This window comes from Salmo salar, chromosome 29 (genome assembly GCF_965601325.2).
Source record: "Salmo salar chromosome 29, fSalSal1, whole genome shotgun sequence".
Lineage (NCBI taxonomy): Eukaryota > Metazoa > Chordata > Actinopteri > Salmoniformes > Salmonidae > Salmo > Salmo salar.
Genome location: NC_138319.1, coordinates 26184002 through 26210687, shown reverse-complemented (window position 1 = coordinate 26210687; position 26686 = coordinate 26184002). Strand labels below are relative to the sequence as shown.

At 43.4% G+C, this 26686-nt stretch overlaps 1 protein-coding gene across 5 annotated transcripts; it reads right to left on the bottom strand.

Moving 5' to 3' along the window:
- Window positions 1-559: 559 nt before the first annotated feature.
- On the bottom strand, window positions 560-26206 carry LOC106590404 (protein phosphatase 1 regulatory subunit 16A). 5 transcript variants are annotated; one of them, XM_082970758.1, is made up of 12 exons: window positions 26102-26206; window positions 10544-11205; window positions 9267-10347; window positions 8269-8339; window positions 7273-7418; window positions 5524-5627; window positions 5180-5304; window positions 4686-4811; window positions 4297-4372; window positions 3964-4093; window positions 3642-3804; window positions 560-3501 (listed from the first exon to the last, which is right to left on the bottom strand). In XM_082970758.1, the coding sequence occupies exons 3-12, from the start codon at window positions 9505-9507 to the stop codon at window positions 3010-3012; spliced, it is 1674 nt and encodes a 557-aa protein (XP_082826884.1). In that variant the 5' UTR covers window positions 9508-10347; window positions 10544-11205; window positions 26102-26206; the 3' UTR covers window positions 560-3009. The 5 variants fall into 5 exon arrangements, with proteins under 5 accessions (XP_082826884.1, XP_014036865.1, XP_014036866.1 ...); XM_014181390.3 differs by having other exon boundaries at window positions 10544-10613; XM_014181391.3 differs by having other exon boundaries at window positions 10544-10609; window positions 26102-26198.
- Between the last annotated feature and the right edge of the window lie 480 nt (window positions 26207-26686).

The window sequence follows — 26686 nt, the reverse complement described above, 5'->3', positions numbered from 1 at the left end:
TGAAGAACCCGACGAACAGTTCTTGTGCTGACATGGCTTCCAGAGGCAGATTGGAACTCGGTAGTAAGTATTGCAACCAAGGACAGACGATATGTTTGCACTACGCACTTCAGCGGTTCAATTCTGTGATCTTGTGTGGCCTATTGTTTCTAAATGACGTTTCCACTTCACAATAACAGCACTTACAGTTGACCGGGGCAGCTCTAGCAGGGCAGAAATTTGACAAACTGACTAGTTGGAAAGGTGGCATCTTATGACGGTGCCACATTGAAAGTCACTGAGCTCTTCAGTAAGGCCATTCTACTGCCAATTTTTGTCCATGGAGATTGCATGGCTGTGTGCTCAACTTCATACACCTGTCAGCAACAGGTGTGGCTGAAATAGTTGAATGCACTAATTTGAAGAGGTGTCCACATACTTGTGTATATATAGTGTATCTATTAGGCGAGCAAGCACGACTGTCCATCTTACTCCCAATATATACAAATAAATGACATGTCCACACATGTACTCCTAAACCCATGTCGCATCCCCCCCAAAAAAATTCTATACAAAAATCTGTGAAAACATTAAACTTTTTAAACAGGCAACAACCGTACAAATCATGGTCTACATTAAAACAAACAATTGTAAATGTGTAATTGAGGACTGAGTTCCATTATGGAAGGAGACATTTCAGTAGTACATTTAGGAGAGAGTCAAAGGCATTTAGTCCCATACTTCACATCAATCAGAATTCCACACGGTCTATGTGAAACTTTGTGCAAGCAATGCAAACTATTTACACTTAGCCAATCAACCCTACAGAAGGCACTTACTGTTGACAAACCATCACATTGACAAGGCTAACCAAGCTGGTCTGTCAGTTGTTCTGATGCCCCCTTCATTTCATTAAGGCAGCCATGTAGAAGATCCTGGTTTCTAGGCAGGAATGGTTTGTTGTAAAGGAATGGTTGAGGTCAATCTACTCCATACACAAAAATATAATACATTTTTCAGTATTATATTTCATTTTTTACTGCCCTAGGGTTATTATTGATTGGATAACCGTATCTACTATTTGTTTTGATTTATTTTTCATTCCTTATGAGGTGCACACTGTACAGAACACCGGAAGAACTACCACTGTGAATTATTGTAGTTTGTGTGTGAAATAATCCTGTAAGGGATGGGTTCCCAAATTGTGTTGACACAAAAATGAAATGTCATTAATATCCACAGAGTGTACAAGACATTAGGAACACCTTCGTAATATTGAGTTGCACCCCCTTTCGCCCTCATAACAGCCTCAATTTGTCAGGGCATGGACTCTACAGGGTGTCAAAAGCATTCCACAGGGATGCTGGTCCATGTTGACGTCAATGCGTTCCACAATTGTGTCCTTTGGGTGGTGGACCATTCTTGATACACAAGGGAAACTGTTGAACGTGAAACCCAGCAGCGTTGCAGTTCTTGACACACTCTAACCGGTGCGTCTGGCACTTACTACCATACCCCGTTCAAAGGCACTTAAATATTGTCTTGCCCATTCACCCTCTGAATAGACACATACACAATCCATGTCTCAAGGCTTAAAAATCCTTCTTTAACCTGTCTCCTCCCCTTCATCTACACTGACTGAAGTGGATTTAACAAGTGACATCAATAATGGATCATAGCTTTCACCTGGATTCACCTGGTCAGTCTGTCATGGAAAGAGCACGTGTTCCTAATGTTTTGTACACTGTGTACATCCCTATTCACAGCATAGAAATAGTTTAAATAGAAATGCCTATAAGAAGTCAATTTATATTGAGGGGGGACAAACACCATGACAAAAACACAATTTATATTAATTTGAATATTAGATCATCTCTTACAATCATTTAGAAAACAAAACCCTTGTTTACAAATTGCACCGTAGAAAATGTAGGTTCTTAGTGCACTGGAACAGTAGGTTGATTTACGAACAAATAAGAATTTAGAGAACAGTGCTGAATGCTGATCAGTAGAAAGGCAGGGAAATAGCACTTGTCTACACGTGTGTAAATTTGATGCAAATTCAAACCAACAAGAAAGAGAAACCATCATCTACAAACACTCCCACTTCTGTACCCTGTCAACAGACAGACTGGTGTGAGTGTGTATGGAAAACAAATAACACCAACAAATGCCATTATTATGTACCATTTTGTAACAATCACTCTCGATCCTAATCTGTCCTTCTCTTAAATCCATTTACTGTGCACATCTCACGTCATGCTCAGTCAATCATGAGTAGAACATGATCATTCATTGGTCCGATTATCAGCTTGAAAAAAGAAAGTTAAATAATCAGCTTTGGTTCATTCACGCTTCTCTAGCCCCTTTCTGCTTTAAATGAGCAAATCTAATTCAGTCATATGGCTAGTTCATATATAATATGCTTGATATGAGAAAACTCTCTCTTTTGATTGAACTGCCACAAACAAACATGGAAAAAAGGAATTAAACGAAAGAAAGTACTCCGTGCTATTGAAAGAGTAATACTGGAATCTGTAGTTCTCTTAGAAGCCACCAGGTGGACACATAAGATCTCTATACGAGGTCCATATAGACATACGCAGAGCAATATCCATGTATGTAAATCTATGGCTCTGGCCACGCCCTTATCAACAGAGGAGCAATGAGGAGCGTTAAGAGCGTTAAGTGCTCATACATTGGAAAATGTTTTACATTCCCTCCATTAGATAAATCTTGTTTTAGACATTTCAGGAAGGACTGCTGAAAATAAATCCGTGCAAGAAGATGGAATGTAAAACTACATTGACCAAAATGGAGAGTAGACCAAACATTCAATGGCATGTAATTGATGGAAGTAGGTGCTTAACGGAACCAAATAATAAACTTACAATAAATACAACTGCAATGAATCCTTAAAAAGTATATCTGGTCGTCACCGTAGCGTTTTGTTTTGAAATCATTTTTGATTGTTACACATCGCCCACTTTAAATTCCAGTCAGGCAGTGGGTGCTTGGAAGTGTTTGTCCCTACATGAGTCCACAGCAGGGCTCCTTGGTGTTGTTGGAGGTGTCCTCCTCTGGGGCTTGTAGTTTGAGCAGGGGCGGGTCCCCACTGGCTGGGGTGAAGTACACAGTGCTGGGGGAGGCCACCTCCTCTGTGCTGGGTGTCTCCTGGGCGGCTCCGGACGGGGTCACCTCCTGCAGAGGGGCAGGAGAAGGGGGCATCTCCTCTGGAGGGGGTGGGGGTGGGGCTGGGTACTTGTTGAGCTTGGCTGCGGCCCGCTGGCGTTTCAGGTCCGCTAGTGTCTGGTGGGATTTCTCCCGGGTCATGCTGTCCCCTGCCTCCCCGGTCCCCAAGGCAGGGCTCAGCTGGTAAGAGGCACTGCGGTCCATCCGGCCTCCGCTCCACTGCTCCCCTGGGACTGACGCCGACAGGGCCAGGGGCATCCCACCGTTCCCCAGATTGAACTTCCTCTCCCCTCCCTCGTCATCCTCCCCCCTCGACATGGCACCTGCAGCCTGAGAGAGCCAGCGCAAGTGAGGTAGTTAATATGACACATTCACCTATCAACTCTGAACCATATCATCTATTCTCAGTGTTAACTGAACATGGTAGCAGTTTGTCCTGGTGTTGTTGCCATGACAGGAGTAATACTCACCATGGCAACGTGCTGGTGGAGCTCGTTGTCCGTCTGTCTGTCCTCGTCGTCGTCCTGCGGCTCGGCTTGCCGGCCTCTCTCCTGCCACACCATGGCCTCCTTGTGGTGCTCCCGCCGGTACAGGCTGGAACGCTCATTGATGCTAACACGCCGCACCACCTTACTGCTCAGACGGACGACAGAGAGAGATACTGTAGACACAGCTACAAGCTGGAGAGTGACCGTAGTTTGAGGGTTTTACCTGTGTCTAAACAAAACCATCATCCTCTCCCCTCAATCCTTGAACTAATCCTCTCTCTTGTCCCCCCCTCACCCCCCTCACCCTCTGCTGCCAGTGCTGGAGGCTCGTCTCTGCAAGGTGCCCTTGTGTCGGTCCCGACTCTTCATGATGGCGTCGTGTTTGTGCTTCAGCTCCATCAGCTTGGCTCTCACCTCCTCGTCCACACACACATCTGCCACGGACAGAAAACACAACAGAGTCAGGACATGTCATCCCCATTCAGGATTTCAGTCCCTCTGAAACACGTTTATGCTGTGTCTGGACAACAATTATCAACCAAGACAACAGTAAGTTAATCTATACTGTCCAATCCTTTTCTGTCATTGCCCTTCACGTCTACACAGTCTCTGAGGGGGTTGATAGTTGTGTGCTTACCCAGCGGCGTCTCTTCCAGGACGGACTTGGTGTTGAGACTGGCCCCATGAGCCACCAGCAGCTCCACCATCTGGACCTGGAGAAACAAGACACACCAGCATGTTCAGGTTTGTCAGGCAATACAGCCATTTAGCATAGCATGGCATATTTTACATTTTAGTCATTTAGAGGACGCTCTTATCCTAAACAGGAGCAATCAGGGTTAAGTGCCTTGCTCAAGGGCACATCAACAGATTATTCACCTAGTCGGCTTGGGGATTCGAACCAGGGACCTTTCTGTTACTGGCCCAACACGCTTAACCGCTAGGCTACCTGCCGCCCAGAGCAAGACAGTGGAGAAAGGGGGACGTAGCTTCATTCTAAATTGTTCTGAGTGCGGCAATACCGACCTGTCCCCAGCAGGAGGCGGCATGGAGTGGTGTCCAGCCGTCTGTGTCCTTCTCCTCCACTTTGGCCTGGTGCTCCAACAACAGCTCCCCTACCAACAGGTAGCCGTTAGCTGCCGCTAAGTGCAGCTGGATGTGAAGTGAGACAGAGGACAGATTGTTACATGGTCAACCTTTAATACCAGTGGTGAGGTGAAGCTATGGATTATAATATGAGACTAGAAGTTCAAACCTCTGTGCTATTTGTAAGTAATGTAAACCTTAGTGCCGTTTGTAAGTAATGTATTTGAACAGTTAATCCCAGCCAAGTGTGTTTTCAGGTGTATTTTAAGGTTTACAGGGGGGTATTCAAAATCCTACCCTACAAGGTCCAGAGTACTTCTGGTTTTATCTGATAATTAATTGTACCCACCTGTTGTCCCAGGTCTAAAATCAGTCCCTGATTAGAGGGGAAGATAAACATTTTTTTAAATTTTTTAAACAGATTAGTGTCTCACCAGTGTGGCCCCGTTGTCATCCTGAGCGTTCAGGTCCGCACCACTCTGGACCAGCGCTCGAAGGTCCGTCAGCATCTCCATCTCCTTAGCCCCACGACACTGGTTTATACGGTCCTGGGTTATACCTGCACAGGTACACAGGAAGTCAACTCAAGACCATTTGACTAGGACTGATTTTTAGTAAGGGTCATGGTGGGGATCACAACTGGGAAGAGAAGGGCTAGGTAGCTAAGGATGAAGGCTCAAGGCTGTAGTCATGGTAAGAGAATGATTGGGAGTAGTTGGGAATGAAAATAGAGGATAAGGTTGTGGAAAAGGAGAGGATGTCGAAGTTGGGTTCTGACCCTGCTCTGCCATGACCATCTCTAGCAGCTCCAGCGTGGCCTCGTCCTCACAAAGGTCATAGGGCATGTTGCCATCAGCGTTGACCGCCAGCAGCTCTGCACCACTGGACACAGACAAGGAGACCGTTACGTCAGGAGACAGGGACTCATTACACCAGACAAGGAGACCGTTACGTCAGGAGACAGGGACTCAGTACACCAGACAAGGAGACCGTTACGTCAGGAGACAGGGACTCATTACACCAGACAAGGAGACCGTTACGTCAGGAGACAGGGACTCATTACACCAGACAAGGAGACCGTTACGTCAGGAGACAGGGACTCAGTACACCAGACAAGGAGACCGTTACGTCAGGAGACAGGGACTCATTACACCAGACAAGGAGACCGTTACGTCAGGAGACAGGGACTCATTACACCAGACAAGGAGACCGTTACGTCAGGAGACAGGGACTCAGTACACCAGACAAGGAGACCGTTACGTCAGGAGACAGGGACTCATTACACCAGACAAGGAGACCGTTACGTCAGGAGACAGGGACTCATTACACCAGACAAGGAGACCGTTACGTCAGGAGACAGGGACTCAGTACACCAGACAAGGAGACCGTTACATCAGGAGACAGGGACTCAGTACACCAGACAAGGAGACCGTTACGTCAGGATACAGGGACTCAGTACACCAGACAAGGAGACCGTTACGTCAGGAGACAGGGACTCATTACACCAGACAAGGAGACCATTACGTCAGGAGACAGGGACTCAGTACACCAGACAAGGAGACCGTTACGTCAGGAGACAGGGACTCAGTACACCAGACAAGGAGGCCGTTACGTCAGGAGACAGGGACTCATTACACCAGACAAGGAGACCGTTACGTCAGGAGACAGGGACTCATTACACCAGACAAGGAGACCGTTACGTCAGGAGACAGGGACTCAGTACACCAGACAAGGAGACCGTTACATCAGGAGACAGGGACTCAGTACACCAGACAAGGAGGCCGTTACGTCAGGAGACAGGGACTCATTACACCAGACAAGGAGACCGTTACGTCAGGAGACAGGGACTCATTACACCAGACAAGGAGACCGTTACGTCAGGAGACAGGGACTCAGTACACCAGACAAGGAGACCGTTACGTCAGGAGACAGGGACTCAGTACACCAGACAAGGAGACCGTTACGTCAGGAGACAGGGACTCAGTACACCAGACAAGGAGACCGTTACGTCAGGAGACAGGGACTCAGTACACCAGACAAGGAGACCGTTACGTCAGGAGACAGGGACTCAGTACACCAGACAAGGAGACCGTTACGTCAGGAGACAGGGACTCAGTACACCAGACAAGGAGACCGTTACGTCAGGAGACAGGGACTCAGTACACCAGACAAGGAGACCGTTACATCAGGAGACAAGGACTCATTACACCAGTGGCACATGCATCACTATCACATGTAGCTGCAGTACAGTATATTCACTGACACACAGTGTTAATTTACTGTAGTAAATGATAAGGATGTCCTGGAATTGTAACCGTATGTTTATATGATAGTGTCTATGAAGAAAGGCTAAGAATAGATTTTGGGGGAGTTCAACCAGAGGACCGTGTCCAAACTCATACTTAGTTACTCAAACTTATTTTTCCAAGTCTAAGTAAAGTAGTACATTGTAACTGTGTGCACATTTCTGCGACCAGCAGAAAACGAGAGAGTGTTTCACGTTTAAGTGTTTCTAAATGTGACTCACGACTGCACCAGGAGCTGCACCAGGGCTGTGTGTCCACAGGTGGCAGCAGCGTGGAGGGGCGTCCACAGTTCACTGTCACAGGCGTTCACACTGGCCCCGGCGTCCAACAGACACTTCACCAGCTCCACAAAGTCATCAATGCAGCACTGCAGGGGGAGCAGACAGACAGACAAACCAATGAATACATGCTCACCTACAGTGTTCTACCATCAGTAAGTCAACTGCAGTGTAAACTGAATTTGCATAGGCCCAGGCCTCCAGCCGTTTACTAAGTAAAACACATTCATCTTTTCCAAAGGGAAGAAATAATTATAGATAGTACTTATAAAGAGAACACTGTGCTCTCTAGTGACACGTGTTTACAGTGTGTGTGTGTGTGTGTGTGTGTGTGTGTGTGTGTGTGTGTGTGTGTGTGTGTGTGTGTGTAACGTGTATATGTAGGGTCTGTGTCATTTGGACTTATAAAGAAAGCAGTGTCGTTTCTTGGTGGTGTTCGTAGACCTTTCCAAACAACACAGCAGTGCTATGAAGGGAAGCATAACTAAACTTATCCTCCCCAATGGTCTAGGAATGTAAGCAAGAGCCTTGGTCCAGAGCAGCAGTTACATGAGAAGCCCTAGAAGCAATATGAAAACGCTCTACAGTGTTTACATAAACTGTGACGTTAGACACAACAGACAGATAGACACAACAGACAGTACTTACAGTTCTGAGAGCTGACAAATCAAATGTATTTATATAGCCCTTCTTACATCAGCTGATATCTCAAAGTGCTGTACAGAAACCCAGCCTAAAACCCCAAGCAGCAAGTAAACACAAAACAATGCACACACAGGCTGACCTGTTGGTGTGAGTGGTCACAACTGTCTGTACCTGGTGTGTGTGTGTATATATGTTTGAGAATGTGTTTAAGAGTATGTTTGAGTGTGTGTGTGTATGTTTGAGAGTATGTGTTTAAGAGTATGTTTGAGTGTGTGTGAGTGTGTGTGCTTGCACCTGGTGCAGGGCAGTGAGTCCGTCCTCGTTGTACAGATCTGGACTGACTCCACCGTTCAGCAGCACCCTCACTGCAGAGAAACACAATCACAACAGCGTGGCTGTTACTCACTAAGCTATGCTACGAATCCTAACTTCAGATAGCCTCTGCTCTTGTAATGCACGTTACGAGTCACCACTATAATTAGCCATAATCATATGTGGAAACAAATGCCTGGTCTGATAAGTTTAAAAGTCTGACGCGTCTCACAAAAAATATGCATGAATCATTTCCTATACACAAGTACAACTTTTAACAATTTCCATTGAACATTTTACAAAAACACATTTACTTGAGGAACAGTGCCGATGCAAAGTTTGGTAACAGAATGACAGCACAAACAGTCATTCTGTTAACAATCATTGGTTTAACACATTTTAAAGTGAAAAATCAAAGTCTCAGCATCACTGTTATTGTGGAATTGCCCTGGTGTTTATAGAGCAGTTGTACTGTGTAATTCATGCTAGGCAACTTGGAAGAACAGCAACCATAAAAACAACAGTGAGGGTTATTTAAGGCCCTAGGAGGTGTGGTATATGGCCAATATACCACAGCTAAAGGCTGTTCTTAATCACGACACAACGCGGAGTGCCTGGACACAGACCTTAGCCGTGGTATATTGGCCATATATCACAAACCCCCGAGGTGCCTTATTGCTATTATAAACTGGTTACCAACAGAATTAGAGCAGTAAAAATACATGTTTTGTCATACCCGTGGAATATGGTCTGATATACCACGGCTTTCAGCCAATCAGCATTCAGGGCTGGACCCACCCAGTTTATAAAGTGGGATAACATCTATGGCTGGTTTCCCAGACATGGATTAGCCTAAGCTTAGTCCAGGTCAAAAAACACGCTTTTAATAGTGATTCTCCATTGAGCATGTTTTTTATTCTAGGACTAGTCTTTATCTGTGTCCGGGAAACCAGCCCATAGTGGTGTGCTGACTGACTCACCTTCCTCCAGGTCATTGCGAGCTGCAGCCTCCAGCAGGGTGATGTTGTTGGGGAAGACCACCCTGCGCGTGCGCCCCTTGTTCTGGCCGGCCTTGCCCCCGCCACGGGCAGCATCCTTGTCCATCTGGGCCCAGCCCTTCAGCTGCTGGGCGCGCCGCTTCTGGGCGTGCTTCAGGCGCTCCGTGGCACTCAGACGCCCAACCGTGGCCATCTCACCGAGCAGCTCACCGTGCTCCGCCATGCCACACCACCGCCCACCTCAGACTTCCTACACCTCCCGTTTCACTGTTCTGATCTGGTTCTGGCTGTTATCAGATGAAAGTGAACACAAAAATAATCAAAGCTGCTGGAAGGTCAGGTGGCAGACATCTCCAAGGTGTAAAGGTCCAAGTCGGTATTCTTTGTGTGAGTAACAGAGAATCAATTTCTCTTCCATGGGTCTATATGCTTTAAAGACTATGTATGGAAATTCAAGAGCTGAGAACCAACTGGTTCTTACTCTAGATCTTCATGGAACATCTCCTGCTGGAACAAATCCATCCAGATTACTTTGAACCACATCTCTGTCCTTAAATCCTGTGTTCCTTCCTGTATTCCTTTGGGTTGGAGGGAGGGGGACCAAAACAGTGACACTACTTCGCCTCTGCCCCCGTCAGTACCAGCAATGCAACCATTGATGGTTAGGCCTACACTCTCTGGGAAGTGGACCCAACACAGAAGTCCCCGGGCGGGAGTCCATACTGAGAGCTGTGGTGCAAACCTTGAAGTGAGGTGGTTACTTAGAGTACAAACTCAGCAGCTAAGAGGAACCAGGTCACATTGTTCAATGTGAGAATAAAATATAAACAGAGATTTGGACTAATACTGCATAGAGCTTGTTTTTAGAGTGCAGTAGTATGAGAGAATGTAAGGGCAGGGGTTGGACAGAGGTGGGGGATGCATGGGAATTGGATCATTTCTAGTCCTGTAATAGGCCACTGCAGGTGGTGCTTCAGGAACCAGGAAGAGTCAGGCATCAAAGCGTCTCAAGAATCCATTGTGCTTCTTAGAATACAGAACATTCTACTCCCTCCCCTGACACCTGCAAGCAGAAAGGGAATGTGGATACCTAGTCAGTTGTACAACTGAATACATTCAACTGAAAATGTGTCTTCTGCATTTAACCCAACCCCTCTGAATCAGAGGTGCGGGGGGCTGAAATAATTGACACCCACGTCATCGGCGCCCGGGGAACAGTGGGTTAACTGCCTTGCTCAGGGTCAGAACGACATTTTTACCTTGTCAGCTTGGGGATTCGATTCAGCAACCTTTCGGTTAGTGGCCCAACGCTCTTAACCGCCAGGCTACCTGACAGAGGGAGAGAGTGTGTGTGAGTGTGATATTCAGAGAGAGAGAGCCCTGTTACAGTAATGTACACAACCTACCCTCCTAAGCCTGTTATCTGGAAGATGTCGCTCCTTATCCTCCGCTCTTCACTCCCACATCCCAGGGAAACCGGAGATGGGACGCCTTTCATTAATGATTGACACCCTGCCTGCCCTGCGTATGCCCCCTCAACTTCAGCACAGCACGCTCTGTGGTTGGTTAGTGTAAGAGAACGGATCAGGAAGGGATGCTGTAGGGTGTTAATTAGTCAGGCTGTAGTACTAGTGACTAGACAATGGTTTGGGTGCTAAGTGCTAGGCTAGCAGTGGCCCTCCTGGCTGTCACTAAGCCCTCTGTCCCTCCCTTCCCATTTATCCAGGTAAGTAACATCTCACACCAGCCGCTCTTTCCAGGCACCTCATCCATTATTTAGCCTGGCCTGTGAGTCGCTGAGAGGAAGGTCAACTAGACGCACTCAGGGAGATAGAGGGAGCAGTTGCTTACGGGCAGGCCCAGCGCAGACGGAGACCACTCCACAGTCACAGAGACCTAACAGAGGGGACCAGGTCTGGGACTGGAAAAGACATCAAATATCTTGTAACATGGACAGGAAAGATGGCATCACAAACACATGGCATGGCACTTTTGGCTACATTCAAGTATACCTATGGTGAAACTACAGAGACCACTGTGTTGTGAAACTACAGAGACCACTGTGTTGTGAAACTACAGAGACCACTGTGTTGTGAAACTACAGAGACCACTGTGTTGTGAAACTACAGAGACCACTGTGTTGTGAAACTACAGAGACCACTGTGTTGTGAAACTACAGAGACCACTGTGTTGTGACCTTACTGCAGCCTACAGCAGTGGTAATCAAAGTCGAGGTTGCGACGAACTGCAGTGAGGTCGCCAACATTTAAAACAAATTAATGAGACAATATACAAGAAAGAATTTGAAAAATGTTTTGATTTCTTTTCATTTTGATAAAAAATGAACATGTAATGAATTTAAGTTTATTTGTTGATGTAAAATTCAAAATGTACCAATTTTAAAGGTTGTCATTAGATTTGGGGAGGGGTTGCGATTAATTCTTGGGGTGGGGGAGGTGTACCCAGAAATTCTGGTAAAAAAAAAAGTGATCCCCACTGAAAAAGTTGGAAAACAAACTGGCCTACAGCCTAATCTTTCCATAATTGTCATTCCCAAGTCTTGAATGAATAGACCTGCTTTAGGGACACTTCTGTCACTATGGCTTCAAACTATATTTAGGATGACCTTTCCTTTGTCAGTGCCCAGACCACAATGTAAGGATTTCCTTGGATTCAAATCAGAATGTTTATCCTACACACCCGCACACACACCAACAAAGTGGCACAGAGTATACCGGTATTCCTATTAAAATATGAGGCCCTACTGCAATATAGAGGCCAGGGCCACACCTTGCTTGATCCCCAATCACAGAGAACTGAACTTTGTTCCAAAACAAGACCTAGCTACAGAGACACCAAGCAGCCATAAACAGACAGACACCTGCTGCTGCTGACACATAGGCTGTCGCTGTCTAGTGTGTCCACACTCCACGGAACAGCTTGTAATCAGTGCACAATAAGAAAACGGAGGGATGGTGCCCGGTTTCCACTACAGTAAACACAGAAAGAGAATAATCATTATTTACAGACTCTTAAAGTGATGCTCTAGAACGTTGTATAATTTTAGCCAGTAGTGTTGAAAGTGGTGCTCACGAGTCAAAATGGGCCCACGTTTTTTGTGTACTACATCATCCAATTGTGTACTACGTCATCCATTTTGTATGATATGTTACGAATCCGATTTGTACAATATGTTACGAATTTGTTGTGCTTAAGATCCCAGACGCCATCTTTAAAGATGGAATCTGCAGTAGGTGCTGCCCCACTGTTGTTTGCTGCCGAGCTGAGGAGCATCACGCATTATGGTAAAAATTTTTAAATAAAAATCTATATATTTTTTTTTTTTACAATTGTGCTCTTCTATCAAGCGTGCAATGAAAAAACAGTGTTTGTTGTTTTCAGTAAGTTCTTTGTTGTTGTAATATCAAATGGACGTGACAATTTCAGCATTAAGGATTCAAGCTTTAAGGAGATTTGGGGAAGAAGATCCCCACAATCCCTTTAGGATCAGCACAGAATAACTAAACACTTCAGGTAAATCATAACGCTTAAAATAAAAAGAGCCGAAATCAGCATGTAACAAAATAGTCTTATTCAACACCACCAGTTGTAGCCAATAGATAGGCCTATATTTTAATGTACTTCTCTCATCAGAATGTAACAAAAGAAATGAAGTGAAGAAGACACACAGAGAACTACTGGTCTGTATGCGTTTGTCCTCTGAATCACAGATCATTGGCCGTCCTCACTTGGAACACACAACTCCATGGGACTCAGGGACATAATAGCTTTCTATGCATGTCTGTGTGTGTCATCACTCATCTTTCTGCGTCTCTGTACTGCTGAAAGTCGTGAGCCTGTTCAGTTGCGTGTTCAGCCTGGTCTGTGTGAGTGTGACAGAAGTGATATGTGATGTCGTAGCAGTAGGCTACATCTGTGTACGTAAAGATGGCTTAATCCCAAAACCTCTAATTTCCGCTTCCTGCCCAATCTCATTGTCTTTAACTGACAGTCCTCCCAGTAATGCTGTCAATCACCAAGGAGATAAACACCACCACTATATCTTAAGACCATTAGTGACCATGAAACCTAGCCTATATAATCACACTTGAACAATGGCAATGAAACCTACACAAAGGGTCTCCTTTCCCCCTGAATAGCCAGTAGAATAGGCCTAGATCAACTGATGATAACAATAAAAAGAGATCATGCTCATATTTCTGTGAATATACTGTGCCTGATGTCTCAAAGGTCATTTTGAAAGTGATAGCAGAATTACATAACCAAACATTGATATGAACTCAGGGCTCTGCCTGGGGTCAGGAAACATGTAGGCGCATATGGATCAACTTATGACCCCTTTGTGTACACACACTAAGGTTGAGGCAGATGGAAGATATCCTTTATAGAGCGAGTTTTAGGCCGGAAGGACCACCTTGCCTGTCTGTTGCAGTTCAAATGCGAAACATAAAGCACACCAAGTCACAGCCAGTCAGTCGAACAGCGAGTAAGTCTGGAACAGAGGCAGATCAGTATGTGTACTTTAGCCCAGCACAGACTGGCACAGTGGCCCACAGCGAGGTTTAGCACAATAACAGCCACTGTGCATCCTCAACTCAGAGAACCTCTCTACTCTGTAAAGGCATCCACATGCTTCCCAGCCGAAACAGTTTGGTAGAGTTCGTGCATATATTATGACAATATTTTGTGACGTTTTTGTTTTGGACTTTGGTGAGGGTTTCTTTGGCTGTTCTGGCACACAAAACAAATTCTGGAGGCAAGCCGAAGTTCGGAGTTGAAGTCTACGCCCCTTCGTCAATGATTGGTCAACAGTAGGGATTCTTCAATAAAGTCTTTGTTGTCATTCAACGAGAGACGACTCGTTTTCATGCACATTTTTTCATTGACAAGTACTGCACCAAACATCTTTGTTAGATGTAAAATCTCTTTAGTAAAAACGTCAAAAATAAATGTCAGATTTCTTGAGTCATCTTATTTTGACTGACACTTCACAGCTTGGGTCTTGCCAAAGGTAATTCACAAGTCAACCTTACCCTAACAGTCTTCCACAGAAATGACTACCTGCAAGTCAGAGACTTCACGCTGTTTCATGTACAATAAAAAAAAAAAAATTATATATATATATATAAATAATTATATATTATATATATAAATAATTATATATTATATATATAAATAATTATATATTATATATATAAATAATTATATATTATATTATATATATATATATATATTATATATATATATATATATATATATATATATATATATAACTAAAAGAAATTACAAAAATAAAATAAAATCTGCCAATGTTTTTAAAAAGCCAATTCATACATTCCCATTTTTACAACATTCTTTCCAGGAGAAGTCTTTTATATCTCCCGTGCACATGCCAGTAAGTTCAGGAGTGTGAGTAGTCGTAGGAAGATATGGGTTGACGCTTACTTTAATAACTCTATTGAAAATACACCATCAAAGAAATCCATTATGCATTTGTTTAGGCAGGTCCGATGAAACATAAGATTAACTAAATGTATTTTCAAAAGAATAGCATATTTTGAGTTGAATTAAGTTACTGGTCTGTGCAGTCTACATGTGACTCGTGCCAGGAAACTAGGCGTATGTCACACATCCAGTACTTCACAGGAGAGGCATTTGAACGTAAATATTTATTATGTCAGTAATCGTAGTTCTGATGTCCAGAAGTTATTGTCGGTCATAAGAGACAGTAGCAGCAACATTATATACAAAATAAGTTACAAACAATGTAAAGAAACACAATTGGATAGATATGCCTTCTGGAACATGTGAACTTTCTTGTGCCTTAATAACAAACTTGTACTCCATCCATAAATATGATTAAAATAGATAAATTACAAGCCTAGCTGGTTTAGCCACAGAAAAAGAGAGGAACCTTCCCGCTAGCCATAATTGGCTGAGATAACATATGGGCTGGACATGCCGGGAGATGAGTTTGGATTGGTCTGCCATGTAGCACACTTCTGTCTATAACGTGAGCTGTTCAGTATGTGGTGACAGTCCTTTCTACCGCATCATTTAAAAAAAAAAAGTTGATATTTTTCACCCCAATTTCGTGGTATCCAATTGGTAGTAGTTACAGTCTTGTCTCATCGCTGCAACTCCTGTACGGACTAGGGAGAGGCGAAGGTCGAAAGCCATGCATCCTCCGAAACACAACCCAACCAAGCCGCAATGCTTCTTGACACAACGCACATCCAACCCAGAAGCCAGTCGCACCAATGTGTCGGAGGAAACACCGTACACCTAGCGACCGTGTCAGCGTGCACTGTGCCCGGCCCACCACAGGAGTTGCTAGTGCGCGATGAGACAAGGATACCCCTGCCGGCCAAACCCTCCCTAACCCGGACGACGCTGGGCCAATTGTGTGCCGCCCCATGGGCCTCCCGGTCGCGGCCGGCTTAGTCCACTGTGCCAGCTTAGTCCAACATTAGCCATCGAGAACTACAAAAGTTTTGCTACTTTTCTCAACAACATTGTTGCCATGAATTTAGCAGGCGCTATCGACAGATCAGTTGGACAATGTGATGGTCTACTTTCTGCACACGCCAATGTCAGTGTGAACTGGAGTGACTTGGCACAATGCTGGTCAAACAACATGTAGCTTCAAACAAAACAGAGTTAAATGGTTCCAGTCTGCCATGAAGCGTTCATCCATGTATACGGGTAAGAGTCTAGCTACATTTTCAGATAAGTTTCTAATTTAGTCAGAAAGTCATTTTTATTGCAAGGTAAAGTTTACTGGCTCGCTAGCTAACGGTTTGTGTATGATCTGTGTAGTAATATTATTTGAATCAGAAATCCATTTGCATTGCTAGTTGTAGCCTAATGCTAGCTAGCTAACAGTGAACCTAGTTTGTTAGCTTTAGCTACCTGCAGATTCATACTACAGCTATGACAATGTTTGTATTGGTAGTAGTATGAATTGGGATTATGCCGGTTCATTGTTTAGCTAGCTAGCTAGCTAGCTACCTACATATCTGAACAAAAGACTCTACTTAGCCAGATGATTACATGACCCATCCAGTTAGCCAGGTGTGTCTGGGGGTGATTACGGCCATCTATTGTATATCATGAACATGTAGTGACCCCATCCACTTAGCTAGATGTGGCTGGGGGTGATTACAGCCATCTATTGTATATCATGAACATGTAGTGAACATCCACTTAGCTAGATGTGGTTTGGGGGGGGGGGGGGGGGGTTATAGCATTTCCTTCACATGACCCATCAATTTAGACAAGTTTGTCGGCTAAGCATCATCTAATAAATAAAATATGTATTAAAAAAAATAATTGGACACTTACGGTTTTTGACATTGCTACTATGCAAGTAACCACTTCACTGTAGCGTTAACACCTTCTGTATCCTGTGCATGTGACAAATAAACGTAGATTTTATTTGATATAGCGTGTGTTTACAACATGGCCTCACATATGAACCCTTAAAGAGATGGGTGGGGCTAAGGCTTAAGAGGATGTGAACGATTCTGAATGGGTGTAGACAAAGAGTTTTCCAGTAGGTGTACCAAAAATATTCAAGGGCCATTTTCTCAAAAGTGGGGATACAAGTTTATCAACATTCAAAGCAGAATTACTTTCCCATTGTTCCTCAACTGTAGTGTATGATATACCATTTTCTAGCTCTGAGTCTCAACTTTAATCCAATGTAAAAAAAAAAAACACAATTTCAAATGTTGCTACATAAGAGGCGGTCAGTCACATATAGGTGCACCATGCACATCAATAGTTATTTTGTTCATTAAACAGACAAGACACACCTACCCTGATCACAGTCACACACTTTATTGTAGGCTAAGAATATAAAAGACTAAAATACAAATTATATTCCGTCACAGGAACACGTGGAACTGCTGTCATATAAAAAAAGTGATATTTTGAATCAGAACCCAAAAATGCTGGACAGAGGAACTCTGCCTAGAAGGCCAGGATCCCGGAGACGCCTGTTCACTGTTGACGTTGAGACTGGTGTTTCGCGGGTACTATTTAATGAAGCTGCCATTTGAGGACTTGTGAGGCATCTGTTTCACAAACTAGACACTAATGTACTTGTCCACTTACTCAGTTGTGGACCGGGGCCTCCCACTCTTTCTATTCTGGTTAGAGCCAGTTGGCTCTGTTCTGTGAAGGTAGTAGTACACAGGGTTGTACGAGATCTTCTGTTTCTTGGCAATTTCTCACATGGAATAGCCTTAATTTCACAGAACAAGAATAGACTGATGAGTTTTAGAAGAAAGTTCTTTGTTTCTAGCCATTTTGAGCCTGTAATCGAACCCACAAATTCTGATGCTCCAGACACTCAACTAGTCTAAAGGCAAGTTTTATTGCTTCTTTAAAATCAGAACAGTTTTCAGCTGTGATAACATAAATTGCAAAAGGGTTTTCTAATGATCAATTAGCCTTTTAAAATGATAAAACTTGGATTAGCTAACACAACGTGCCATTAGAACACAGGAGTGATGGTTGCTGATAATGGGTTTCTGTACGCCTATGTAGATATTCCACTAAAAATCAGATTTTTCCAGCTACAATACCCATTTACAACAATGTCGATACTGTATTTCTGATCAATTTAATGTTATTTTAAATGGACCAAAAAAAGTGCTTTTCTTTCAAAAACAAGGACATTGCTAAGTGACCCCAAACTTTTGAACGGTAGAGAGTGTGTGTGTGTGTGTGTATAGTATTTGATCCCCTGCTGATTTTGTATGTTTGCCCACTGACAAAGAAATGATCAGTATGTATGTATGTATGTATGTATGTATGTATGTATGTATGTATAGTATTTGATCCCCTGCTGATTTTGTACGTTTGCCCACTGACAAAGAAATGATCTGTCCATAATTTTAATGGTAGGTTTATTTGAACAACAACAAAAATCCAGAAAAACCCATGTCAAAAATTATTTGCATTTTAATGAGGGAAATAAGTATTTGACCCCTCTGCAAAACATGACTTAGTACTTGGTGGCAAAACCCTTGTTGGCAATCACAGAGGTCAGACGTTTCTTGTAGTTGGCCACCAGGTTTGCACACATCTCAGGAGGGATTTTGTCCCACTCCACTTTGCCGATCTTCTCCAAGTCATTAAGGTTTCGAGGCTGACGTTTGGCAACTCGAACCTTCAGCTCCCTCCACAGATTTGCTATGGGATTAAGGTCTGGATACTGGCTAGGCCACTCCAGGACCTTAATGTGCTTCTTCTTGAGCCACTCCTTTGTTGCCTTGGCCGTGTGTTTTGGGTCATTTTCATGCCGGAACACCCATCCACGACCCATTTTCAATGCCCTGGCTGAGGGAAGGAGGTTCTCACCCAAGATTTGACGGTACATGGCCCCGTCCATCGTCCCTTTGATGCGGTGAAGTTGTCCTGTCCCCTTAGCAGAAAAACACCCCCAAAGCATAATGTTTCCACCTCCATGTTTGACGGTGGGGATGGTGTTCTTGGGATCATAGGCAGCATTCCTCCTCCTCCAAACACGGCAAGTTGAGTTGATGCCAAAGAGCTCCATTTTGGTCTCATCTGACCACAACACTTTCACCCAGTTGTCCTCTGAATCATTCATATGTTCATTGGCAAACTGCAGACGGACCTGTATATGTGCTTTCTTGAGCAGGGGGACCTTGCGGGCGCTGCAGGATTTCAGTCCTTCACGGCGTAGTGTTGGGCTGTAAGCACAACCCCCACCTGTGGACGTCGGGCCCTCATACCACCCTCATGGAGTCTGTGTCTGCTCAAACGGTCAGAAACATGCACATTTGTGGCCTGCTGGAGGTAATTTTGCAGGGCTCTGGCAGTGCTCCTCCTGCTCCTCCTTGCACAAAGGCGGAGGTAGCGGTCCTGCTGCTGGGTTGTTGCCCTCCTACGGCCTCCTCCACGTCTCCTGATGTACTGGCCTGTCTCCTGGTAGCGCCTCCATGCTCTGGACACTACGCTGACAGACACAGCAAACCTTCTTGCCACAGCTCGCATTGATGTGCCATCCTGGATGAGCTGCACTACCTGAGCCACTTGTGTGGGTTGTAGACTCCGTCTCATGCTACCACTAGAGTGAAAGCACCGCCAGCATTCAAAAGTGACCAAAACATCAGCCAGGAAGCATAGGAACTGAGAAGTGGTCTGTGGTCACCACCTGCAGAACCACTCCTTTATTGGGGGTGTCTTGCTAATTGCCTATAATTTCCACCTGTTGTCTATTGCATTTGCACAACAGCATGTGAAATGTATTGTCAATCAGTGTTGCTTCCTAAGTGGACAGTTTGATTTCACAGAAGTGTGATTGACTTGGAGTTACATTGTGTTGTTTAAGTGTTCCCTTTATTTTTTTGAGCAGTATACACACACACACACACACACACACACACACAGCCGTTGTCGGGTTATGAGTAAAGTAGGCAATTTAACATAGGAGTAGCAGGAGTACCCTACTTCGCCGTGTGTATACAGTGCCTTGCGAAAGTATTCGGCCCCCTTGAACTTTGACCTTTTGCCACATTTCAGGCTTCAAACATAAAGATATAAAACTGTAATTTTTTGTGACAAATCAACAACAAGTGGGACACAATTATGAAGTGGAACGAAATTTATTGGATATTTCAAACTTTTTTAACAAATAAAAAACTGAAAAATTGGCCGTGCAAAATTATTCAGCCCCTTTACTTTCAGTGCAGCAAACTCTCTCCAGAAGTTCAGTGAGGATCTCTGAATGATCCAATGTTGACCTAAATGACTAATGATGATAAATAGAATCCACCTGTGTGTAATCAAGTCTCCGTATAAATGCACCTGCTCTGTGATAGTCTCAGAGGTCCATTTAAAGCGCAGAGAGCATCATGAAGAACAAGGAACACACCAGGCAGGTCCGAGATACTGTTGTGGAGAAGTTTAAAGCCGGATTTGGATACAAAAAGATTTCCCAAGCTTTAAACATCCCAAGAAGCACTGTACAAGCGATAATATTGAAATGGAAGGAGTATCAGACCACTGCAAATCTATGAAGACCCGGCCGTCCCTCTAAACTTTCAGCTCATACAAGGAGAAGACTGATCAGAGATGCAGCCAAGAGGCCCATGATCACTCTGGATGAACTGCAGAGATCTACAGCTGAGGTGGGAGACTCTGTCCATAGGACAACAATCAGTCGTATACCGCACAAATCTGGCCTTTATGGAAGAGTGGCAAGAAGAAAGCCATTTCTTAATTAAAGATATCCATAAAAAGTGTTGTTTAAAGTTTGCCACTAGCCACCTGGGAGACACACCAAACATGTGGAAGAAGGTGCTCTGGTCAGATGAAACCAAAAATCGAACTTTTTGGCAACAATGTTTGGCGTAAAAGCAACACAGCTCATCACCCTGAACACACCATCCCCACTGTCAAACATGGTGGTGGCAGCATCATGGTTTGGGCCTGCTTTTCTTCAGCAGGGGCAGGGAAGATGGTTAAAATTGATGGGAAGATGGATGGAGCCAAATACAGGACCATTCTGGAAGAAAACCTGATGGAGTCTGCAAAAGACCTGCGACTGGGACGGCGATTTGTCTTCCAATAAGACAATGATCCAAAACATAAAGCAAAATCTACAATGGAATGGTTCACAAATAAACATATCCAGGTGTTAGAATGGCCAAGTCAAAGTCCAGACCTGAATCCAATCGAGAATCTGTGGAAAGAACTGAAAACTGCTGTTCACAAACACTCTCCATCCAACCTCACTGAGCTCGAGCTGTTTTGCAAGGAGGAATGGGCAAAAATGTCAGTCTCTCGATGTGCAAAACTGATAGAGACATACCCCAAGCGACTTACAGCTGTAAACGCAGCAAAAGGTGGCACTACAAAGTATTAACTTAAGGGGGCTGAATAATTTTGCACGCCCAATTTCAGTTTTTTTATTCATTAAAAAAGTTTGAAATATCCAATACATTTCGTTCCACTTCATGATTGTGTCCCACTTGTTGTTGATTCTTCACAAAAAATTACAGTTTTATATCTTTATGTTTGAAGCCTGAAATGTGGCAAAAGGTCGATAAGTTCAAGGGGGCCGAATACTTTCGCAAGGCACTTTATATGCTGCCTCTCGGCTACAGTTAATACTAAGCCAAACTTTACCGCAATCATGACTAGGTTGGTTGGTGGAAATAAATGTAGAGGCTCTGTCAATCATAAATACCTTTCATATATAAAGAAAAGTCTGCAAAAAGTTGGCGGGATGCTGAAGTTGGCAGAAAAAAAACACCTTTGTTTGAAAGTTGTGTGTGTGTGATGGCTGAGTGGCTATTAATACAGTCGATAGAGGAGGGAAGATTAAATCAGGGATCATTTACTGGTAGACTGGGAGGGACGCTCTCTCCTCTATCTCAGTTCATTTAGGCAACTGGGCATATTTCAATAGATAGTAAAACAAACTGTACTCTGGCAGCAATCAGATTACAGTTTATCATACATTTTTTTATGGGCATACCACTGGGCCGGCCTACTGAACTTTTCACAATGTCATCCTAACCATACAAGGAAAAATATATAAATGCAATATGTTAAGTGTTGGTCCCATTTCTCATGAGCTGAAATTAAAGATCCCATAAATGTTCCACACACAAAAAAAGCTTATTTCTCTCAAATGTTGTGTACAAATTTGTTTGCATCCCTGTTAGTGAGTATTTCTCCTTTGACAAGATAATCCATCCACCCTACTGGCACGGCATATCAAGAAGCTGATTTAAAAAGCATTATCATTACACAGGTGCACCTTGTGCTCGGGACAATAAAAGGCCACTCTAAAATGTGCAGTTGTGTCAAACAACACAATGCCACAGATGTCTCAAATTGAGGAAGTGTGCAATTGCCATGCTGACTGCAAGAATGTCCAACAGAGCAGTTGTCAGAGAATTTAATGTCAATTTCTCTACCATAAGCCACCTACAACGTCATTTTAGAGAATTTGGCAGTACATCAAACTGGTCTCACAACCGCATAGTGTGTGTGTGTGTGTGTGTGTGTGGGGGGGGGGGAAGAGTATTTTTGTTTGTAATAAAACCCTTTTGTGGGTAAAAACTCATTCTGACTGGCTTGGACCTGGACCTGGCTCCCAAGTGGGTCGGGCCTATGCCCTCCCAGGACCACCCATGGCTGCGCCCCGGCCCAGTCATGCGAAATCCATAGATTAGGGCCTAATGAATTTATTTCAATTGACTTATTTCCTTCTATGAAGTGTAACTCAGTAAAATATTTTCAATTGTTGCATGTTGCGTTTATGTTTTGTCTTCAGTTGCATGCACTACACAGAACGCACTGCAACTGCCCCTGCAGCGCAATGCTTCAAGGCAAACGCAGCACTCCATTGGAAATGAATGTGCTTCTGGTGTCCCAAAATGCAATGACGCATTTCTCGGATATCAAATTATATTTCACCAAAATAATGTTGCAGGAATGCTAATCTTATTGGTTTCGAACAGAAACAATTTCATAACAATCTGAGATGGTGGATGTCGAAATCCTCTTTCTTGTGATTTTTGAGGTGGAATGACCCAGGTTATAGGCTTCTGGGCGGCCTAGTTTGGTCACCTGCGTTCTTCATGTATCATCGGTGTACTTTGAGTTTGGTCGGTAAATGCTTGAAAACGGTTTACAGGAGAGCCACCATCAATGAGTCATTGACTCAGCTTGGGCAGGGAGGGCCGGTGGTTCTGCGGAACAAATCACTCAGTGACTGGCCCTCACTATGAATACTCACACATTCATATGTGTTTGGTCTGGTTTAGTCCCCAAGTGAAAAATCAAATGACTTAATTTGCCTACAAATCATAAAACACATTTCTGCATAAATGAGTTAGAGTTTAAGGCCTACAGAGTAAGGTTTTCAAAAGGACTGTTATAGGTCAAACAAAGGGATTACTTAACCAATAGGCCTACATATTTGGTGAGACAAAGTCAATGTCAAAATATGTTTGAGATCTGATTAAAGCAGCGTTATAGGCGTTAAGATTAAATAAAGCAACATAGCCTAAGTTGGTAGTGCTAGAGTCAGAATGATATAGGCCTAGTCGACCATACCTGTAGGCTAGATTTAGGCCTAAATCCTATTTCTGTTCCATCAGAGGACAGAAAGAACCAACCTTGCCTGACGACTCAAACTGAATTATTCCGCTGCTCTAGCGTTCGCTAAGTACTTCACTCTGAGACTGCCATCATTGAAGTCATTAGTGGTGATGTCAAAATGAGGGGTGTTGTACAAAACAAAGCGATTGGAACATCTTTAACCAATCAGAGTATCAAAGCCAATGAAGAATTCTCAAAACCCTGCTATAGCCACGTGTGTTCTGGCTCTGGCCCAACCCATCGGTTTCTGGGACCAATTTTCCATTCTAGAAATCATCAGCGAGGTACTCAGATCTAGAATCATTGGGCATGGCGTAGCGTTTCGGCGAGAAAATAGTTTGGGTAGCCAGGCAAGAACCAACCCCTGTGTCTATGGCTTGTGGCTTTCATGTGGGCTAACAATGCTGAATCAATGGTTGGTGTTCTGGAATGACCCTGCCACTTGAACCACTGCCCAGTGGTCTAATCACCTGTTCAATATTCCTAAAGGCTTTTTTTCCATCCCCAGCTTCAATGTGCAATTGGTTTAATGTGCAATTAAAAAGACAAAGCTGAGGAAGAGAGAGAGATCATTAGGCTATATAGAGGTTAGAGATGGATCAATGACAGCCAGGTTAGTAAAGGCTATACTATCTGGCTCCTTTGAAGAATGGACATTGTTCCCAATGGTTAGGCCTATATTGATTAAGGCAGAGAAAATAGGAGCTTGTATTGTTTATTCAATAGTTGGATAAGACTTTTGATTAAGTAGGGGTCGCTTTCCTTTCTGTATGAAAACTGTGCTGCTCAGATAAGAGACCTTAAGTACCTTACCCTCTTTCAAAAGAGTGGCTGACTCGTTCAAAAGAGTCAGCCACTGAGCAAGAGCAGAAGTTTACATAGGCCAGTGTGTGTGCCATGTCACAATGTGGCCTAGGATATTGTGTTCTCAGATCTCCAGATTCTGAGATAGCATACAGTTGTGAGTGCAGCAGCATTGTGTGCGCTACTCAAGTACATGTACTAGTTGTAACTAGGGCTGTGACGATTGTGGAATTTAGGGTAATGATTCATTGTCATGCAAATGGAAAGGTTAGTCATAATTGTTATTTTTGTTTACATTTTTTTGTTGTTGCTTGTAATGCATCTCTGACAAATAGCTACGAGAAACCTAATGAATAAAACACCGCTTTGGTGACACCCCTGTCTAAAAAAACAAATGGTTTTGACTGCTTGGAACTTTTTAAAATGAAGCTGTTCTGCTCGTAAAATGACTACGAACTTGACCAACTTCATGTAAAAATGTAAAACTGCTATTGGGTAAATTATATCTACTTGAATATAATGTTGATCCACCCCCCCTTCTCCTAAAATTAATATGTATTAAGACTATGTTTTTTTTTATCCACGGTCATTGTCCATAATTGTCTGTTATACGATTAATTGTGCCAGCCGTAGTTGTAACTTTTAGATATCTCTAAGCACAATAAGAAATGTGACCTGCTTGCTTCCTCACTTTCCAAGAAATATTCTTAATGAAAACAAATAAAATGCAAGTAAACAAATAAAATGTAACACGGACCTTAGTGAAGGGACTGCCACCATATGAATGAGAAAGGCACTTTGCATCTTAAGGCAGTGGCATTCTTATAACATAAACTCTATGGTTGCTATCCTGTTGGTCCTGGACACAGAAAAAAACACTAACATACAACTCATAAAAGTCAGACATGCAGAAGAATGCATGGCCAAAATCCACCACACAGCTCATAAGTGGCTAAACTTAGAATAAAGACTTACATTTCTATTTGAAAGTAAGGCATTACATGTATGCATCTATCTATGCTTCTTTACCTGGTACCTAGCGAGCAAAACAATAGTTCTGCACCATATTGATTCATAACACTGAGCAGGAACGGAATCATGAGCTATTAACATTGCCTACTGAAACATGCAAGTAAACTGTTTCATGAATTGAACATGTTAACAACAGTCTACAATCATCTAAGAAGTTGTCCACCAAAAATAACAGGAAATGCTAAATTGCAGTGGTCTTAAGGGATCGGTCGATTCAATTAAGTTTCTATGATTGAAATGCCACCCACCCTGTTTTCAAGAGAATGCCGTGTCTCAACCAATGATTTTATATACATCATTGTTCTCAACCGATGTGTCTGATGACAGACCAATACATTAAAAGCCTTGAATAGTAAGCAAATTCTACTTCACTGGGTAGATGGTAGCAGATTACTAACACTCTACAGCCAGGTAACACAGGCTAACTAGCTAGGATGCTAGCTGCCTGGTTCCACTGAATGCGAGTAATTCACTCAAAAATAGACTATATTATATTCCGGTCACATAACTCTGTAGCTAGCTGCTGAATAAGTTGTAGTTGTTTATCGTCACACTTTTCTAATATCGCTTATCATATAACCTTCTAACATCCAGCATGCCCGCTCTATCCGTGACAGCAATCTGTTAGTCATTAACATTTTGTAATGCCAATTAATTAGCATCCACGCTAGCCTGCTAACGTTGGTTAACACAGCTCACTTACCCGTCCTCATTCAGCCCCGGTAAAAGTTTGCTTTGGGTAACTCAAATGTCAACTTTCAAATGTATTGGAGATTTAAAAAAAAAAACATTAAAGACTTGTTGCTTACCTGTGAAGTTAATTCAGTCTGACAGCAGCACGAACTCGTATCCGTGTTCGCAGCCCGACTGAACCCGATCAGCTGTTTTCTGTCCCCAACCCTCCAGGGAAATGCTTTTCCATAACAACCGCTGCGCTGTCACCGAAAGGTGCCCACTAGAGGGAAACATTGCTCAGAGCAAACTCTAGAAATGGAAACGCTGTAAACCGAGTGCAATGTTTACTGTGGGACATACCTGTAATGTGTAATGACTCTCACCAAACTATTTGACAACAAAATCCTACATAAACTTAGTCTCACATTTTCTGACCTTTTCCTCTAAAATTCATTCAAAATAACAGCTGTCTGAAAAATACTGCAGACCACCTAGAGCATCTGCTTATGCCCCATATAATGTACATCTAAATGTATGTTTACAAAAAATTATGGACTTGTCATCAAGGGCAGAACATTTCCCCCAATGACATACACTTCAAAAATATATCCTACCAAAATAATAAATTGTTGAAGGGTCGTATGAATTCAATCACTTTCTGACTGCACCCCTTTAGATTTGAACGAAACCTTCCAAACATGTTTGGTCATGGTAGAGGT